At 42.9% G+C, this 20,716-nt stretch overlaps 1 protein-coding gene across 2 annotated transcripts in view; it reads left to right on the top strand.

The window, feature by feature from the left end:
- LOC143330154 (FERM, ARHGEF and pleckstrin domain-containing protein 1) overlaps positions 1 to 20,716 on the top strand; it is a 53,241-nt gene that overhangs the window by 18,578 nt on the left and 13,947 nt on the right. For both annotated transcript variants that reach the window (XM_076746427.1, XM_076746426.1), the window contains exons 3-13: positions 10,889 to 10,993; positions 11,106 to 11,148; positions 11,684 to 11,762; positions 12,956 to 13,053; positions 13,591 to 13,705; positions 15,729 to 15,876; positions 16,083 to 16,178; positions 16,265 to 16,428; positions 16,569 to 16,637; positions 16,726 to 16,801; positions 17,406 to 17,610. In XM_076746427.1, coding sequence (XP_076602542.1) covers positions 10,889 to 10,993; positions 11,106 to 11,148; positions 11,684 to 11,762; positions 12,956 to 13,053; positions 13,591 to 13,705; positions 15,729 to 15,876; positions 16,083 to 16,178; positions 16,265 to 16,428; positions 16,569 to 16,637; positions 16,726 to 16,801; positions 17,406 to 17,610 — 1,198 coding nt within the window. The remainder of the gene's footprint in view (positions 1 to 10,888; positions 10,994 to 11,105; positions 11,149 to 11,683; positions 11,763 to 12,955; positions 13,054 to 13,590; positions 13,706 to 15,728; positions 15,877 to 16,082; positions 16,179 to 16,264; positions 16,429 to 16,568; positions 16,638 to 16,725; positions 16,802 to 17,405; positions 17,611 to 20,716) is intronic.

The raw sequence follows: 20,716 nt of genomic DNA, 5'->3' as shown, positions 1-20,716 counted from the left end.
TTGCCTTGAAATCTGATACCTTTGGTTACTTGTGTTTTGTGCTAATTAGCGGGTGTTAGCATGCTAATGCATAATGTTTTTTCCCAGGAGTGTTCTGCCAAGTCCTGCCGCATTAGGTTGTGATTGGCGAGGATGCTGTCATTGGCTAGTGTTCAAAAGGCAGAAAGGCTTTCTGCCAGAAAGCTCCTTCACCCAGGAGATGGCTGTTCGTGTCCCGTGTGAAACAAAAAGTCAATGTTGACTCATTATTTTAACCCACATCATGATCTTACCCTAAAGCTAACTGAGCAGTTTAAGTGCCCACGTAGAAAAACAAAAGTCAACATTGACTTTTGGTTTCGCATGATCCACAAACTTCAGTTTCCTCAGTCGAACTCCTCCCGGCTCAGACTCAGGCTTTTTATACCACATCACATGTCTTACTACAGGCTTTCTGCCAGAAAGGCTTTTCTTAGCTAATCACAGTACTGTAGGACAGGACCAGGCAAAAAACTCTTGGGATAAAAATAATGCTGTTAACACACAACACATCAGACATGCTAAACATCAGCATGTTAGCGTGCTGGTGTTAGCATTTAGCTCAAATGTTGTTTTATAAGCACAGCCTTGCAGAGAGGCTAGCATGCATGTTAGAATTGTTACACTCCGAAAACGCTTACGTTTTTTAAAAAATATCAGCAAGAATATCATAAGGTGTGCATGCATGCACGTATGTGTGCATGCGTGCATATTCCAGGAAAAAGACACTGATTTCAAACCTGTTGCTGTCTCATCCATCGTGCCCAGAAACACTAATGACCGCACCGTTTGGCTTCAGAGATCATCTCACTGATCATAGCAGCAGACATCATGGGTGCTCTTTTCAAACCGAGAGTGCTTTCTTGGTTGTTGACCTTAATCCTCTGGTCTGAGGCTCTTGTCTCTACATCTGCGTGCTCTAAGGTCAACTGTATACTGACGGGGAAATCCCAGCACACGCTCACACTGGCTAATGGTTCATTGTGAATACATTCAAATATTTAAATATGGTCTAAGACTTATTGATTTTTGGCTTCTGGGCATCCCTGGAGATAGTTTTTCTTGCAGCTATTGACTGGATATTTTATATTGAAAAGGATTAGCCTGTGTTTGCTTTTGATCCACTTGCTTTTAACCTCATATATTCTACAAAATTAGACTATTTGTCGATGCAGGTTTGGCCCCAGTGGATGCCACCGTGTGCAGACTGTGTTGATAAACCTACATAGTCTGTTCCTGATTGTTGCTGCACACCAGAAGGAGCTAATGCAAATTTTCGTGTGTGTGTGTGGGATGAAATTTGGCCATATTTGACAACATTTAGGATGTCAGGTAACTCGACTACATCACAGGGCAGAGGGCCTCTGGATTTGCCGCTCTGAGGGCTAAGTAGTTTAAGGCTAATCTCGAGGAGGCCGATTGATTGGCCTCACCAGTAAAGCAGCATGTGCAGCTGTCATTATTTATTACTGGTGGAGATTATGGGTAAGGGAACGTGCGGCAGAACGGGACCAACAACCAACACACTCCTCAGAGTTCTGCCTACTCCAGAGCTGGAGAGAGTCTCTTTTAACACCACACAAGCCCCCATCTTCACAGAGTGAGAAAACCTGTGGTGGTCTGCAGTGAGGCGGCGAGGCAGAAAGCTGCTTCTGTGTTGAGGCCACACGTTGTCTCCGGACAGCAGCTGGTTCCCTGCTGTCAGTCAGGAGAAGGTTTCGCTTTGGCGCTGTGGCCAGTTTGAGTCAGGCTGTGAGTTGGGCTGTGATTAATCAAATGAACTGAAGACATATTTGAGTCATTAATTACAAAGAAAATAATCATTATTTTCATGATATGGTATGTTGTGTAAGTCATGTGTCGTGGTATATTTAGCCTGTGAGTTGGTTCCAGCTTCTAAGTTGTGAGTGTTTGCTGATTTTGTCATATATGATAGTATATTGAACATCTTTTGGTTTTGGACAGTTGGTCGAACAAAACAAGCATTTTGAATATGTTGCTTTGGGCTCCTAGAAATGATAATTTTTTTTTTTTTTAATTTATGCCTTTATTAGATAGCAGACAGTAGAAAGATGGCATCAAATAGAGGAGAAATAAATGGGGAATGACATTCAGCACAGGATCAAAGTGCCATTTTTTTTAACTATTTTGTCACATTTTATTGTAAAAAAAATTCTGTATTAATTAATCAGACAAAGAAACAGCTGATTAATCAGCGTCAGTTGTTGTTTTGTGTGGTATTGTGATATCGACATATGTCATGTTATCTAAGAAGTGCAACTAATTGATTTACAATATTACAACTAGCTGATACACACAGAGATATTAAAGGGGTAGATACCTCTATGTAGACAGAATGGCTCATTTCTATTTATCCACTGCATATATCACATCGCCCACACCAGCCCGAATCAGACCTAATGTTGAATCACAGTTTAAATTTTTTGGTATCCAACCTCTCCCATGTTAATGTGCTTCAGTTTGTTGTAGCTGCTGCCTTTGCATTTCTGTGTGGTGGGATTTTTAATGTCTTTGGCTTTGAAGCCAGGATCTACATATTAATTACATTCCTAATCATGCTTATGCACCATATCTTAATGGCGTCCCATATTCTGACTTCTGCTCTCTCTGTTGTTCTCTCTCTCTCTCTCTCTCTCTCTCTCAATCCCTCCAACACACACACACACAGAGCACATAAGCAGACATCACGGTGATTATGTAGATCAGTGTGTCTGCTCCAATATTAGCAAGCTGCTGTTTATACAGGCAGGGTGGCGCATTTGCTTATACTTAATTAACACACCTTGGATATTAATGTGTCTCATCTGTTTTGTATCAGATGAGTATGTGTGGGGTTGAGGGATGTTAAAGTCTACCTGGTCTGTCACTGATCTGTCTGAGCTAATGCCCCGATCAGCAGCTGTTCGTCTGCCTCTGTAACGTACTCCTACGTTCATTTGAGATTTCAGATGTTGTCTTGCGTTCCTGCCAGTGTCCATGCTCAAAAATAATTTTGATCTCAGGGGGAAGTGTCACGCTCAGTGGAGACGTGATCCCGGTGTGTACTGGCTTGGTTTGCTGGGAATAGGCGCATGAAACTGGGAGGCTGCGCTGCTCGGTTTGTGCTTCGGCTTGGCGGACTGTGACAGATTGTGGATTGGATTTGACTTTTTAGTTTTTCCAGCTTGTTATGCAGACGACTGATGAGGACTTAACATCATTATGGAAGCATTGCTGTTTTTCCTTGTTTTCTTGGTTTTGTGGCCTGTGTCCTGATCTTTCCATCGGTTTGAGATTAATTTAAGATTGCTGTTCTCTGTTCTCTCGTTCAAACCCCATGAGGCGTTTGTGTACACTGATTTTTGATGTTTTAGCGCACACAACTGTCAGATCTATTTATATAACCTCAGCTTGCACTACTGCCATAACTGTATTATCCACAAAATGATGCCTTTGATTCATCTCTGATGTATTCCATATGAACACTATCTGTCCTGAGGGCTAAGCGAGGCATGCTTAGAGCCTACTGACCGCTGAATCAATCCAAATCATTAAGAATTACCTCTTTGACACACTTTGTGTTCATATTATATATGAAAGGCTTGTCTGTGTCTTGGCCCGACCTTGAGGGAGTTGTCTTCCACAGTTACACTTAATTAATCTCTTAATTAACCTATTGATTGCTTTCACAGTTACAGTGCTCTACAGTATTCACAGCTACATGAGGGATCTCTTAATTCTGCAGGTGGTTCCCTTTGCACAAGAATCACACACACACACACACACACACACACACACACAGAAAATGGTTGTTGCTATTAGTTTTTCTTCAGTTCATTTCCAACATATTCCACAACTATATTATATATTCATTTTAGAAGCTCCCTACCTTTACCTGGAAATATCTGAAAAGATTTGATGAAGATGGAAACATTTTATAAGAATATATCCCTTTTTTGCATGTTATTACTACATTTTTTGTTTTTGTGTTCTATACCTCTGCACCTGATAAATAGCCAGTTTAGGCCCAAAATATGATAAAGTAAGACATTTTAAAGGGAACATCTACAGTTTTTAGACTCCTGGATAAGATGGTGAGCGTGTGTTTTGCATACTGATAGAAAAAAAATATATATATCCTGACGTATAACTGAACTAAGTGGTTACATGGTTGTGTAGGATTGCTTTTGTCAGTGGTGAAAATTGCATTTTTGCAATTGTTAAAGTCTTTTCATGTCATTTAATTCTTGAATATTTTCTATGGTAATATGGTAATAGCAGTTTAAAATGTATTATTCAGTTTTTCAGTCTGCTTTTATCAAGCTAAACTAAATGTGGAGTTTTTGCCTAATGTGAAGTGACGCATCCTCCCCCTGAGTGACAGTAATCCTCAGCTCTGAGAAGGGGTGGTAGTGGAGAATAACCAGCATGGGTCCAGAATTTGAAGCGCTCTGAAAGGGATTCAGGCAGATGAAGGAAAAAGAGGCCAATCTTTTTGGTAATTCCAGCTGCCTTAAAACCCCCACTTGCTCTCTGCTCATTTTAATGATACTCCAAGTGAGGCTCAGGCATGATAGAGTTTTGCATCAGTGTATGTTTAACATAACACCCTGACTTACTTTTTGCAAGGATAGCAAAACATGCCGACATGTTTGGTTGAATCTCTCTGCAGCCGCTCGTTTAGGATCCGCACTAACGATGCAAACCCACAACTATTAGATCTATCTTCTGATTTATGGTGCCCTGGCTAACAGTGGGAGGTCCTCGTACAAATGCACAGAGCTATGCACTGTTAAGTATTCAGCAGCACAACGGTCACAACAGGACACTTAATTATTCTTTATGCAAAATCAATATGTTTCTAGCAGCCCAGACACACTCTGAGGAGGGCAGGCAGGCAAAGTGGGGAAAATGTCCAAGAGAGGAGGAGAAGGAGGAGGAGGAGTAGGAGGAGGAGGAGGTGGCTGTTGAGGGTAGCTACCTCCATCTCAGCCTCAACCCCTATTGAATCCAGAGGACATTATTTTCATGGTTGTCCTCTCGGGGCCCGGAGGCTGGCCTACTGTGACAGAACGACTCTGACAGCTGCGGCAGCCCAATCATCACTTTTTCTTTCATTTCATTTTGTGTTGATATTTTTTTCATCTGCAGCTTCGGTGTTTTGGGAGAAAAAAAAACAAAGGACGACAAAACCTTGATACTGAAATAATTAAATTACTCAGTATTTTCTGTAAACATAACTCCACTGTGGATGTTCTTTTACTAAATATGGAGCGAAGTGAAACACCGTGTTTCAGTTTCAGCTATAATTATATGTAAGCTGCTCTAATTATGAACACACTGCTTCAAACATATGCATGGTCACACATCCGTATGTGCGGAGAGGGTGTGCAGGTAATTTGACAGGATTATCAGTAGGTTTGCCTCCCTCCACTGTTCTCTCTTTGTCAGCTTCCTGCTGTAGTCGAGTCACCCTGGGAACCTCTGCAGCACAGGACCTGAATCTCAATGAGCTGTAGCTGCCACTGACCTCTCTGTCCTACTCTTCCCTTACAGTGCACAGGATATACCTGGTCATGCAAGTACACACCTCACAGCACACGCAAATATGCCTACATGTGCTGAAAGGTACTTTAAATAGCCTTAATAGCTTTTTTTTTTTTTTTTTTTTTCTTTAATGGGCAGAACCCGTGGGAATATGGGACAGGCAGCAAGTGCGGTCTTCACATATGTTTTCAATAACAGCACCGGAAGGATTCAGTGTGGGAATGTATCTGCCTGCTACTGTAAGCAGTTCTGTAATCTCAGCCCAGCCCTGAGCAGTGTTATTAGGAGAGCCACGGCTCACTTTAAAGGATCCAAAAATTACTCCTGGGGTTTTCCGCTGCTGCTACTTCACATGTCCAAAGTTGCGACTAGTCACACAGCAAGTCAGGTTTCAGTCTCCAAAAGTTGCTGTCACTTAAGATGAGCACTGGAGACAGTTTGGATGCAAAAGGGACCTTTCCGCACTTCTCCATTTGCTTCATTCCTGTCTTTAAATCACACAGTCTCTTTCATCTTTGACCTCGATCAGCCTCCTGTGATGTTGCTTAATGTCACAGTGAAAAAATCTCCTCTGTGAGATGACTGCTTATCTTTCAAGGTATAACACAGCCAGCTGGGGCCACTGGACCAGCATAGCCGAAGACGCAAGACAACAAAATGCAATCAAATTTTAAAATCCCTGCGTGATATCCTGTCCAACAATGGCTGACCATGTGGCGTGGACAACATCAACTCCTACATTTCACTACAACCATTACAACTCCCATATCCAACCAGCCATTATTCCCTTTGTTCTTTCTGTCCATGTAGAGCCCAAAGGCTTTGGCAGTCTGTTTACCACCCATGCCACCCACCCTCCTCACTCCCCCAAGCGAAGTTTAGTGATCACTGCCCGCCCTGGCTTATTACAAGTGAAGTGGGCCATACCAAAATCTCCTGGAGGGAACACAGAGCTACTTTACACCTGACCTTTATGTTTTTTTTGCTGACAGGAGCTTACTAACAAGAGGTGGGGGTTGGGTTGGAGGGGGACTGTGCGTATTTGGTCTACCCTGAAGTGGAAACCCAAGCGGACATGTGTGTAGACATCGCTGTCATCTTTATTTAGCCTTACTCTGTCAGCCGGAGCATGTGGAGGTCATTGTAGCGATTCAAGCATGCTGGCGCTCGTACACATGTAAACAGTAGTAGCATCCTATGAGCCCATGTTCAAACCTAATGAACCCGGACAGAGCCTCCCATCGAGCCTGACTTGGGACTGAGCCGGCTGAATCAGAATGCATCGTCTCACTCGGGAATTGGCTGCTCCTATGTAAAAGAGCTCCAGTGCTTTTATAGATAGAGGTCATAAAAGGGAAGATTGGTGGCATTTTCTTTGGCATTGCAGATGGTGACGGAAATGTCAGCTGCTGAGCATGATTTTCCCTTGGGACTGTAACCTGCTGGGGGAGAGGCTGCACGACATGTATGGAGAGGGATGAGAAACCATGTGTCAGCTGCACGTCGGGGTGAAGACATCACAGCTCCTGCTTCGTCTGATTGTGCATGCACCTGTGTGATTGTCCATTTGCTGAAAATGTCATTAGCTTTTTGACTACATGTGTTTGTGCACAGTTGTCGTGGCGAGAAATTGAACATTTTGTATTGATTGTAGTAGTTGAGAGTCTAGATGAGAGGGTGATATAAAAAGACTGCAGGTGCTCCTACAATGAGTACAAATGAATGGTTCAATGAAATAGAATTAACAATTAACATTAAACAGATTAATTATCTGTAGCCTTTGGAGGTGTTGCTTCAATTATCTAAATTAAATTAACAGGTTAAGCTAGATGTTTACACAAGGGATGGCGATCCTAACAATCAACTTATCATTTATTATCAGGTAAAAAAGTGGCTATAATTGATATTATAAATTATATTATACCAGCTGAATCTGCAGCTTCCTTCAGATTTATAGTGAGTTTCGGGTCATTGTTGAGCTGCTCGGACCACAACCTCACCAGTGTGGTTCACTTTCAAAGCTGTCATAGCTTCATCTTTGGCAGGTGTTTTCAGTGAAAGAGCTCTGTAAACCCACTGTAAACCACCTGCTCAGTGCTAAACAGCAGACAGGCTCAGTTGATGACTAACCAGTGAAGGTAGTGGAGCATTTAGCAGCTAAAGAGCCAGAAATTTCCATCAGGAGTTGGTAATGACCCAAAATAGAGCTAAAAGAGAGCAGATATTGGACCTGCATTCATCAGGTGGCCACAAATGAATGATAATGTGTAACCATAACTTCTGGATCTGTAAATAATCAACTGTTTAAAGGGAATGATATGTCAGTGTTGGCTATTGCAGGTTTAAACATATGACAAAATACTTGCAAAGCTAATTAGCAAATGTTAGCATGCTAACATGCTAAGCTACCACTGCTCATGTTAAACATTGTACCTGCTAAACATCAGCTGTGCAAACATTGCCATTTTGAGCTTGTTAGCCTGCCGTTAGCATTAGCACTGATCTCAAAGCAGTGCCTCACACATCTGCTGGTCTGGCTGTAAACCTTCAGTATTGTGTTTAACTCTTGGCAGTTACATTTGGCAGCCATTGCTAGCTATCAGTAAAATGTGCTATTGTGTGATTTCTGACGTGTCAAGAGTTCACCAGACATTGTGGCTGCATGGATGCTGCCAGGATGCCGTTATATAAACAGACAATACGTCTTTTTCACTTGAGATGTTGACCTGTCACAGATGAAACAGGTGGAAATAATAAAATGAGTGATGGTTGAATTCCTTGTAGCTGCTTCAGTTTCAGAATCCAGGTATCATGCAGGTATTGGCTCACTGTCATGGCTTATTGGGACACTTGGATAGAACAACACTTGTGCTTTTCCTACTGTGACAAATCAAAATGTCTGCTGTGAAAAAGGCCTCAGGATCAGATGTACCACGGATGAAATGATCACTATAGACACCACTGTCCTCATGCTTCTTGTATTGTTATGTTTTGGCTTGGTGTGCCATCAACTTTGTGATAGTTTGGGAACTTTCTTTTCCTTTTTCAGCGGGTCATGCATCCATGAATATAGTAAGGTCTATAAAGGAATGGTCTTCCCAGTTTGGTGTGGAACAACTTGACTGGCCTGCACAGAGCCCTGACATCAACACCTTTGAGATGAACTTGACTTGAATGCTGGCTATGCGCCAGGTCTTATCACACAATATCACTAATGTTCTTGTGGCTGAATTGGAGCAAATCTGTGCAGTCTGATTCCAAAATCTTGTGGAAAGCCCTCCCAGAGGCGCGGAGGCTGTTATATCAGGACATTAATGCCCATAGATTTATACTGAGATGTTTAACAACCCCATGATATTTGGGTGCCCTCATACCTTTTTTGGGAGTTCAGGTGGGAGTTGTACTTAAGACCAGCGGCCCACTGACATTACACTATCAGTGGGGGGCGAAATACACGCTATGATGCAACAAAGGTGCAGCTTTCTTTCTTTTACCAGCTGAACATATATTGGTCTGTAATCAGGCTGCATGACCAGAGTTCAGTTGCGTAAGATGTTGCTCGTAAGCCAAGTTTCATCATTACACTGTAGCAGTTAGACTTTAGAGACTTGGACTGTGTGTCCTCTTGAGTGCCTGCGCCATGACGGCGGTCAATCTCTGTGACTTGTGCTTCATTAAGCGCAGCAATCTTACTGTCGGCTGCAGCAGTGTCAAATGGCAGCACCATAACTCCAGTCTGCAACAGCTGCATTTAATCAAGCACTGCCTGGCTCTAATCAGCCTCTGCCTTACCCATCTCTGCCTGGCTCGTGGTCATTTTACACTGACAGCAGTTTTATAGGGCTGCATATGAGAGCGCTCCATAGCCTCCACTGTATTCAGCTCTGTTCCCTCTTGCTTTTCGTGTTTGTGCAGCCTCTACAGAGCACATTTGTCGAAGTCGGTGCAGAAAGCACAAGACACAAGAATTCATTCAGGGGTTGTTTCCCCGACTGGTTGCAGCACTCTATTGGGAAGCAATGTGTGTGTATGTGAAGTTTGTGTTTTGGCTGATGGCCTCTTCCCCTCTAGCCTCCTTGTGGCCTCCCTCATCAACGCCGCCGCCATATGGAAACAGCTGGTCGTCGTTGGTCGGATGCCCTCTGCACTGCATGAGGCAGCCCGGAGAGAGACAGTGGTGCTACACACACGAAGGACAGACACAGGGAGGAGCTTTGAGGGTGGGGGGGCTTGTTTTGGGAAGATTACGGATTGGGTTGTGAAAGTGTAAACCCTCTCACTAAGCTGGTAGAGCTTAAGTTTTTTTATTCTCTAAGCATTAATAGGAACACAGACAGTGTCGTTCTCTGCCTTTGAAACACTATATAGATTTACAGGCAGGCAAACCCCTTTGTTGTCGGATGAAAAGAGGATGTCAACACAGTTCAGCTGTACGAAGGGAATTCTTGTGGTAATTTGTGCCTCAACAACTCGCTGTCCTTTTCTGCAAAAGCAGAGGAGAAACTGCTCCTTTGAAATATAGTCAGACACAGGCCTGGATCATTAGCCAACCCAGGGGCAACTGCTACTATAAACACTCTCATTCTTTAGCTCGTTCTGGTGCAAACCAGTCACGAGGAAGCAGCCAGGCAGAAAGTCTCTTGTTGTGCGCCTGACAGAGCTCTGTGTCTCCGAAGGGCGTCTATAACCAAAGAAGTGTTTCCGTGGAAATCCCTGACATTTATCTGACCTTGCATGGGAACGTTTCCCTCGCTCCAAACATGAGGTTTGTGTGTTGTCACAGAAGTCAGAACTGAGTCAGTCTTCAAAGCATTTATGTGTACTGTATGTTGGGAGAGTGGGGACAGAGATGGTCGGGGAGACTCTTTATCGCTGCCTGATATTGTATCAGCCTCAAAGGCCGCTGGTCCATCAGCAGTGACAGCAATGACACTGAAAACACCGATCAAAGACAGCGTCCAGCCCCCTGTAGCTGCAGTAGCTTTTTGTGGCCAACTGAGCTATTGAGTGCCAGGATGGTAGGAGGGAGGACAGCAGAGGAATTTAGACAGCGTTGTCATCTATTTAGGTGACATTAACTACCACAGGGTTTGACAGGTCTACAAAGCAGAGCTCTTTTCTTTGTCACTGCTCTTTTGTGTCAAAGTCTTATCGGAGGGGTTTCCTCAAGTTTGGATGTCCTTCGTTTAAATAGGAATATGAAATGTCACTTGGATCAAATTGCTGAGAACACAAGCTCAGAAATAGAAACGGTTACTGTACATGGTCATAAAAAGCCAGACAAGTGTCATTTTAACCGGAATTCGTTGTTGTTTTTTTCCAGCAAAAAGCCTCAGGCAAGGTGCTGTTTGACCTGGTGTGCTCCCACATGAACCTCATCGAGGGTGACTACTTTGGCTTGGAGTTTCAGAACCATCAAAAGATGATGGTGAGTGAGGATGAAGATGAAAAAGTGAAATGGAGCATCTTCTTGCACATGTCAGAATTAGTTTTGCTTAAAACCTGCTACTTAGTGATGTTTTTTTATCTTTTTCCCCCAGGTTTGGTTAGACCATATCAAGCCCATTATCAAGCAGCTCAGACGTGAGTGTTTCTAAATTGTTTTCTGCATTTTTTCAAGGCGTGTTTTTCTTTCAATGTGTCGCTGTCTTACCTGGAAAATATAGCTGTCAAATAAGAACAGCTATACAATATGAACCCCTTGATTCTGTCACTTAAGGGAGGAAATATTCTTTGTACTTAATGCAAACAAAGTCCTATATTAGATGCACACTCAGTGGTCAGTTTATTAGAGGTGTTGATTCAACTTTATGGAGGATGTAGTTTGTGGTGCTGTTAAATCATGTTCCCTCATACTGAGAGTTGTGTCTGATACGATGACCAACCCATTTTTATCAGTGAGGGTAGAGTAAATAACAGCCTGTCAGTATAATGTAATATAATTCAACAGCACAACAAACCGCATCCTCTTAAATGATCATAACATTGTATAAACACCTCTCTAAAACATTATGACCTTCGTGAAGGTTGGATTTATCGCAGCACTGTTGCATTAATCTGCATTGGTTTTATCTAGCTGTGCCTCTGCCCTGTTATAAAACTCATCTATCCCACACAGGACCGAAGCACACTATCCTGAGGTTTGCTGTGAAGTTCTTTCCTCCAGACCATGCCCAGCTGCTGGAGGAGCTAACTAGGTGAGCTCCTTTCCGCATAATTAAACTCCTTTTATCTCATGCATGTCTTCCAGTTAGCACTGACATGTGCATTTATAAACAATATGTTAATGTACGTGTAAATGACTTCAGCTGTGACTGAAAGTGATTGTGGAAGCATATGAAACATGTGCCCCGCTCCCCAAAAGATTTATTCCCTCCTCAGCTATGCACTTCACATGTCATGGCTGCCATGTTTCTGATTTAGCCCGCTGGAGATTAGCATGGAGCTAATGAGTTTCTCATTATGGAGCAAGCTCTTGACTTGCATGTGTTCACTGTCAGAGTGCATAAATAACTGGTGTACACAAAGTAATGTCCCTCTGACCTGCCTGTGTATGTACCGTTAAGCTTGGTTGAGACATCATACATATATAACTTTTACATTCACATATGTAACATTTTCACAGTACTTGCTGATCTCTGTATGTGTATACACAGCAATCATGCAGTGCAATAAAGATAATTGGAATTAATGAATATAGAATTATCCTGCACACTCTAGACATCTGTCTTTAATATATCACACATATTAAGTAGATGGTCTTAATTGTCCCTTAATTGGGACATTTGATTTCACAGCTTGCACATGTTGTCTCACATTGGAAGTCCAAATTCACCCTTTATGTTTCTCGGATAAATCATTGAGGGCATCATGCACAGTGATAATGAGATTACACCATTCTGTGTATGTGATCACCATCATTTTATTCAGGGCTGAAAGGACAAACCTCCTGCCAAAGCCCCCCTCCATTATGGCATCACAGTTTCAATGTTAGTCGACCTCTGACGTTTGAGTGTGCGCTGGATCAGCCATTTGTATTTTAAACTATTACTTAAATTTCATTATTTAACCCAGTTACTGTACCTTTTATTCAAACTGCATTGATTCTTGCTCTGGCTTGCATCCAAGAGCAGCAGCACTGTAACACAAGACAGTCAGTAAATCTTCAATAAATGACTTAGCTCATCTCCAGGATGTGCAGCTGGCCCAACTTCTTTTGGAAGTCTTGTGTAGAATTAAAAGAGCCGAGATGCATCGAATTTGATCAGAAATTTAGCTGCAGCATTCAGTGTTTCTGATGCAGAGTTTCATTTGATCTCACTCCAGCCCTGGAAACCACCAGCACATCTACTCTATTGAATCTGTGCAAGCTGTCTGTGTTTGCGCCCAGGTACCTGTTTGCCCTCCAGATCAAGCAGGATGTTTCCTGTGGACGTCTGACCTGCAACGACACCAGCGCTGCGCTGATGGTCTCCCATATTATCCAGTGTAAGTTCCTTGTGGCTGTTTCCTCATTTAGCTCAAGAGACCAAAGCGTCGACTGATCAGATAACTGTCTTTGAAGACACGTTCCGCTTTTCTCGCACAGAGCTTATCATCAAACATTGTCATACAGCACACTGCACACCATTGCAAATTGATTATCCATGTGTTGCTATGGATACCTTTCAGTCGGATGCCTGAACGTAATCTTGCAGGACTGCTTCAGAACAACCACACACACCATGGTGCCGTGCCAGGAAATACTGAGCATATTCATAACCTGACATTTCTGAGCCACAGTCTGTTACACAGTAGTGATCAAAGGCAACATGCATGATGATGGAGAACAGTTAAGTTCGACATGCAGGAGAGTATATTTTTTCATCACGAGGATATTACACAAGGAAATGTCTTTAAAAGAGGTGCCAGGAAGCATTTTAGGCTTATTCACAAGATATTTAATGTTGTTTTTTCCTCTAAATATGTCGCCTGTCTTTATATTTATCGATATTTCCAACAATAACATGAACCTTTTCTTTTCAGCTGAGATTGGGGACTTTGAGGAGAGCCAGTGCCGGTCACACCTCCTCAACAACAACTACATCCCAGATCAAATGCCCCTTATTGACAAGATCATGGAGTTTCACTCAAAGAATATGTGAGTGTGTGGAGCTGGAGTGCTGTGAGCTGTGCCTTAAAATAAAGCCTCTCTTTGATCCAGTCATATTTTCTTTTAGCTCCGTTCTGTTGAGGCCATGAACAACACTTATTCTCCTCAGCCATGAACAGGAAAAGTTGTTTCAGAGCTTGTGCATGTCCTGAGGGGAAGTTTTATTATACAGGTGACATGTTCAGGAAATCAGCCGTCGAATGAATGGGTTCTTTCTCAGCAGTGCTCTGTGTAGTTAGTTATGATACAACCCCCTCTCCAAAAAGGTTGGGACGCTTTGTAAAACATAAATAAAACCAGAATGCAATCATTAGCATGAACTGTGTTTACAGTTTTATGAGTTTTATGCAGTAATATCCTCTATACTCTCATATCCTTACCATCACCTGTTACCAATGGACCTGTGGAATGTTTCAGAATAAGCATATATTTCTGAAAATCAATGAAGCTGATGAGGTAAAATTAAATTTTTTGTCTGTTTTCAATTGAGTATAAGTCAAAGAGGATTAGCAAATGTACACGTTCTGTTTTATTTGTTTTTTAAGCAGCGTGCCAACTTTTTAGGAATCAAGCTTTCACATCAACTTTACAGCTTTTGGCCAGAAGTGGAAATTGGTTTCTCCACTACTAAAGCAACAAAAGGCTGCACTAAAATCTCCCCAAAGCCCACCCAATGACTCAGACAGCTGTTGTTCTGCTGGGTTAGTGGGTTAAAAACCCACATTTTCAGATTCTGTTCTCACGTGTCTCGTGCAGGAGCTTGTGTGAGGTCAATTGGTGATTGAACTTGGCTCCTTTCCCCCGTACTTTTCCTTGTGTCAGCCTCTAGTTTAAGAGTGGACTTGGATGCTGCAAGGCATATATTACCCCCGCCTTCCTCGCTCAAAATGTCCTCACGAGGTCACATATTTGAATATAAGCTTTGCCAACCCTCGTCTCACCTCCACATTGCAGTGGGCCGTGCCAGAGATGGACACGCAGTGGGCGGATGCCACATGAAAGCTGCTCCATTAGATTTGACAGCTCTCTTTAAGTTGCTCTTTTTCCGCCCTGGGCTTTCTTAGTTGATAACTGTAACTCCAGTTCTTCTGGCTCAGTGCCATGAGTTAAATCTCTTTTTAAGTACCACACGCAGGAAACGGCAAGGCTTATCCACTGATAAGAATTAGGAAAGTTAGTTAGCATTTGCAGCCTCTCCCCAACCTTTCACCGCTGCTCCAAAAACTCCCGATAAACATAAGAAACCTGGATCCACTCGGACTTGGTCTTTCACCTCAATTAGTGGGACACACAGCTGGATGATAAGCCAGGATTTCATGTATTTGTCCAAAAATTTGCTGAAAGATAATGAATGCGACAGTTTGCACTTGTTAAGTCAAAGTGTTAAAACCTGAAAGTAGGATTAACGCTTTTAATTTAGCTGTCTCAACTCACTCCGCCTACTCCCGTCTGTTTTTCAAAACGCATCAAACTTTTGTTGAACACGAAGATATAGATTAATGGATAAGGTCACTATTATACTGTTCTGTGGCTTTCTTAATGTCAACAACTGTCATGAAAAGACCAAAACCCATAATGACTTAGTCTATCAGTCAATTCTTCCCGAGTTTTGTGCTTTTTCTGTGGCCCTGAGCCTCAAGTCAAGTTATTCCTACATATCAATCTTTAAAAACCATGAAAAATATATAATTTCTTTAAAAAAAAAAAAAAAAAAAAAGACCTTCTAATTTACTAAAACAGCTGGGCCCAGTAGTTTATAGCAAATGCAAGCCAAACATGATTAAATAATGCGTATGTTGAGGACTGTTCTCACCTGCGGATTAATACACATTTGGTGCTCAAGAGAGTTTACAACAGTGAGGCTTTGTTGTGTGTTTTTAATCATTTTCACAATAATGAAATATCAATATCAGTCTTTGGCTGCTCAACAGACACCTCGTGTTAGTAGGACAATATAAAATATGGCCAGCCTTAATATTTAACTTGTTACTATTGTGTTTTGTGTTGCTAGAGGTCAAACACCAGCAGAATCAGACTATCAGTTACTAGAAGTGGCGCGCAAGTTGGAGATGTATGGGATTCGCCTCCACCCTGCCAAGGATCGTGAGGGCACGAGGCTAAGCCTGGCTGTGGCGCATACCGGCGTCCTGGTCTTTCAGGTCGGTCTCTGTCATTTTTAGGTCGGTGAGGGTGGAAGAAGCCCACATCGTGGTACAGATGTGATTATGAAAACTGGGGGTTTGAATTTTGTGCTCATTCACTTGTGCTTTGAATTACACTTCCAGGGGTATGACCAATGATAAAAATGTTCTATATTTTTAAAGCTTGAGGCATAAAGATGAATTAATTTTTTTCATCACTGCAGGGACACACAAAAATTAACGCCTTCAACTGGTCTAAAGTGCGTAAACTGAGCTTCAAGAGGAAACGCTTCCTCATCAAGCTGAGGCCAGATCTAAATGTGAGTTATGTCCCTGAATCACAGTGTAAAATACTAAACCCATTAGCATTTGGTGCTGTAAGATGCGTATTTATGTGTCCCCCCAGAGTTCATATCAGGACACTCTGGAGTTTCTGATGGCCAGCAGAGATTGCTGTAAAGTCTTCTGGAAGATCTGTGTTGAGTACCACGCCTTCTTCCGCCTCTTTGAGGAACCTAAGCCCAAGCCTAAGCCTGTGCTCTTCACACGGGGCTCCTCCTTCAGATTCAGGTAGAAAGAGTTTGCATCGTAAAGCTGCTCTCTGTCAGTCAGGACAGCAGTCGCACAGCAGCGTCTCCCCATCACTTAACAGTCTACTCCAGCTCTCCCAGAATAGCTCATTATTATCTCTCCTGTACTTGTCTCTGCAGCGGTCGCACACAGAAGCAGGTGATTGATTACGTCAGGGAGTCTGAGTTTAAAAAGATCCCTTTTGAAAGGTAAAGGCCACAGACGCATTTGACATATTTGGTCAAGGCGAGGGTGCTCAGAGTGTATAACACTGACCTTCAACATCCTGTCTGCCAGGAAGCACAGTCGGGTCCAACACAACAGCCGCCTGTCGCCGTTGCCTTCTCCACGCCACCATGAAGTGCCAACAGAAGTGAGTGGCCCAGTTTTTGTTTTTTTGTCACCTTAAGAATCTCATTATTATCATTATATTGTGCCTCCATTTACAAAAGGAAAGCCTTAATGCTAAGAAGTCAAGTTTTCTTATGAACAAACAGTTAATTTACATCATTTCTCACCAAACACCATTGAGGTTTTTTTCATATTTTAAAATCTGCATCGTTCAATACACTACAGTCATTCTGTAATCGTTCGAAAAGAAGTTGCACCTTTGGTCCTTGAACCTCGGTGTGCCTACTCACAGATGTAGTTTACATCCCTGCCTTTTTCTGCAACTGCTGCATTTATTGGCACATTACCACCACTCACTGTCCATCAGCAAAACTGACAGCAGGGATGTGTAGTGTACCATCCCCATGCACATACTGTATGCAAGTGTATGTACATCCTCTGTGTGTGCTAGCAGAGCACAAGGAACAAGCCCATTCATCAAAACCCCAAAGGTGGTCAAAAACTCCACAGGCTACCTTCAGGTCAGACAGAATTAATCAAGAACAGCAGCTTGTAGTTGGTATTAATCAAATTAAACGTGGTCCTGAATAAAATGCTTTAATTCTCTGCCTCTGTCTCTCTGTCAGAGTGGTGTTCCCGGAGTAGATTCTCCTCCTCGGCGCCACTGGAAGGAGTCGGTGTTGGTGAGTGCAGAAGACCCCTCTTCCTCGAGGACAAGGGCGAGCCCGTCACACCAGAGAAACGGCCATGGTGACAGAACGGGTTCTGTGTCCAGGATCGAGGAGACAAGAGGCTCAACACGACAGACCCACCCAGAACATCTGAGTACAGGTCCAGCATCTATGGCTGCTAAAGGCAGCAGCTCTTCCATCCCCTACATTGACTGCAGTGATTTAGAAAGTGAATATAACATGGGCAGGGACCAGGCTAGAAGACTGAATCACGGTCATAGGGAGCAGGTCGTTCTCCGTCGTGGGTCTGGCTCTGGGAGCATTAACGGGGCTCTGCAGGCCCAGCAGGAGCACTTTCTAGGTAGGATGCGGTACAGGGACTCCTCTTCATCTTCTAAGCAATCACTCAAAATGAGCCATGAGTTGGATGAGTCTCCCAAGCAGTCATACCAAGGGGTTGACCAAAGTCCTGTCCATAGTGCTATGGCAGACCTCAGTTTCCATGCTAGAGAAAGGCACAGCAGCAGCCCTCTCACAGTCCCACATCCGGGATCAAGGAGTGTCGGTCCCAGTCCTGCCACAAACGCTTTCCATCAATCACCTTCCCTTGGTTACGCTGAGCAGAACGGCTACAGCTCCACCCCCCCTCACTTCAACGAGGGCAGACGCTCACCCTTCCCGAGCCGCTCCCCTCGCTTACAAAAGCCCCTTAAAGTACGTCACTCCCCTGACCCAGCCCCAAATCAGGGAACATCCACCCCAGGGCAAGAATCGCGTCCTGTCCTGTCTCGGGCTGAACGTATGGCTGCACTTGAGCGCCGCATGATGGCCAATGGCCTCTCAGCACCGGGCAGGTCCAGGGCCACTCTGGGGCAGAAACGCTTGGGGCAGGCTGGTGTCACACATGTGGGAGCAGTTCAAATGAGTGAGTGCTCCACCACAAGTGGTTCAGAGTCCAGTGAGTCTGAGGTGGAGACGAACAGGGGCACCTGTAGCAGTCCCCTGATGTTTGGTAATCCGGTGGAGGTCAACTCCACTTCCACCCTACCCAGGAACAGGTTTTCCTTTGGCAGCCTCCAGCTGGATGAGGAGGCAGATGAGGACGGATGCAATGCCTACAGTGATGAGGATGGCGGACAGATTTTCAGCTGTTAGTGCACAGAGAGCCTCCGCAGGAGAGTATAAAAGGTTTAGTTCAGGTCCAGTTGGTGGAAGAAAAGCAGTGTTATGTGGGTGACAGATTATTGCTGTTGGACCATGTTCACAGTACTCTTCTTAAGCAATGCACTGCGTACTAGAAGCACTTTTTGAGCCCAGCCTCAGTATCTCGGTTACTGGATGTTTCCCTTTGCCAGATTTCACAAAGGAAGGAGTCTGTTCAGGGTTTTCATGTTTGTTGCATGGACGAGGTTTTCTGTGATTTTGTCCCTGCAGAAAACGCACAAGTGCCATGTAAGGATTTACCACTGAATAGCATCGAATTGATAAACAGTACAGAGAACTAGTGGCTCTGTTCATGTCGGTCTACAACAGTGTGAGTCATTGAATCCTTTGATGCCTTATGATCTGCTATAGGGGAGATATGCATATGTATCATTTCATTATTGTCGTAGACATTTGTCTTCCTTTAGGTTGATTAAGGTGGTTTGTTTTCTGAATTCCACACTTTGCACTCATTATAAGTCTATTGCGGAGTCCTTAAAGACCTGTGGATGTATAACTGTGGCAGTAATTGTTGACATTATAGCCGTTTATTGGGAACAATCCTGCCGTCTGATTGAGTTATTGTTACTCTTGATGCTGCATCTGGCCTGTGATTGTTGTGAGAGTAGTGAGTTCTGTCTGAAGTATTTGCTGTCAGAGTGGAAACTCAATAATATGCTGCAAATACCAGTTTGAACATCTGGTTGATATTCAGTATTGTTTATGTTTACAGTACCGTCTTCTCTTTGCTAACTTGAAACAGAAACTCCCATTTATCTGTCATGCTTTATTCATAAGGATGGTGGGAATCAGCAAGTATGGAATCCCATTTTAGCCAGTGTGATGAAAAAAATATAAATGATGAGAAACTTTCTCAACATAATGACTTAATGTTGCGAGATAATGGAAAGATTCCTGAAAACTTATCTGTCAGTAATGACTTAATATGAAATAATGAGAAACTGTCTCAAAATTAGGACTTAGTAAATTGAAATAAAGATGTAGTATCTCAAAATAATGACAGACTCTCTCAAAATATTGACTTAGTATTGCTATATGGAGCAATTCCTGAAAATAGTGATTTGCTTAACTGGAAATAACAACTTAGTATCGCAAAATAATGAGAAAATGTCTCAAAATAATGATTTAGTATCTCAAAATTATGAGTTGGTACCTCAAAATAATGAGAAACTTACATAGCTTTCTCTCTAGAGTCTGGAGACTTAGTTTGATATTATGCGAGTCCTCGAAAAACCTTAAAAATTTCATAATTTGTGAAGCGTCATCTAAAGTAGTCTTCACTGTTGGTATCCATATAACACATCCAGGTGTAAGCCCATGCTAATTTAGACAAGATTTGTCATTATTTTGATTTGCTGTATCATTATTCTGAGATGATGAATGATGATTATTTTGCGATACAAGCTCATCATTTGGAGGCTTCTCATTATAGTGACTTGCGGGATCTTTTTTGTTTCATCACATTCGTTGAAATGGGCTTTAATAGAAAGAAATCCAACAACAGGAGTAAATATAACCTCACGATATTTTTGTGATGTGTGGTCTAATAGCGTTAGAAAGCCACCGCTGTGGTTTGGTCAGGCACAGGCGAAGGTTAATGTCTCTTGCAGTTTTAGTTTAGCCACTCCACAACAGTTCATGGCTCCTACGCTCACTATTGGCATCCCCTCTGCACTTGACTCATGCTCGAGTATCTCTGGCACTAATTCGGTATCAAGCTTTGTCCTCCAGCTGCTTTGGTGTCCGCAAGTTCTCAATCTTCAAAAATGGCACTGCACTTTTATTTCTGTTCACTTTTTCAGTTTTCTTTTGCACTTCTGCCATCTTGTTTATTTGTGTTGTTTGAGAAAGTGATGATCTTTTTATCACATGTCTTTTCTGTCTTTTATTTCTTTTTCTTTGTCCAATGTAAGCACGTGTCTGTCAGCATGAAACTGTCATATCTCTTCTGTGTTTGTCCCCCAGCTGTGACTGCATGGAAACCTGTTTTGTCACTCCTCACAGTCTGTGTGGTGGAAAGAGGCGAGATGAACCAGTATCTG

Source organism: Chaetodon auriga, chromosome 13 (genome assembly GCF_051107435.1).
Source record: "Chaetodon auriga isolate fChaAug3 chromosome 13, fChaAug3.hap1, whole genome shotgun sequence".
Classification (NCBI taxonomy): domain Eukaryota; kingdom Metazoa; phylum Chordata; class Actinopteri; order Chaetodontiformes; family Chaetodontidae; genus Chaetodon; species Chaetodon auriga.
The sequence above is the reverse complement of the archived record's forward strand: the minus strand, read 5'-3'. Positions and strand labels throughout refer to the sequence as shown.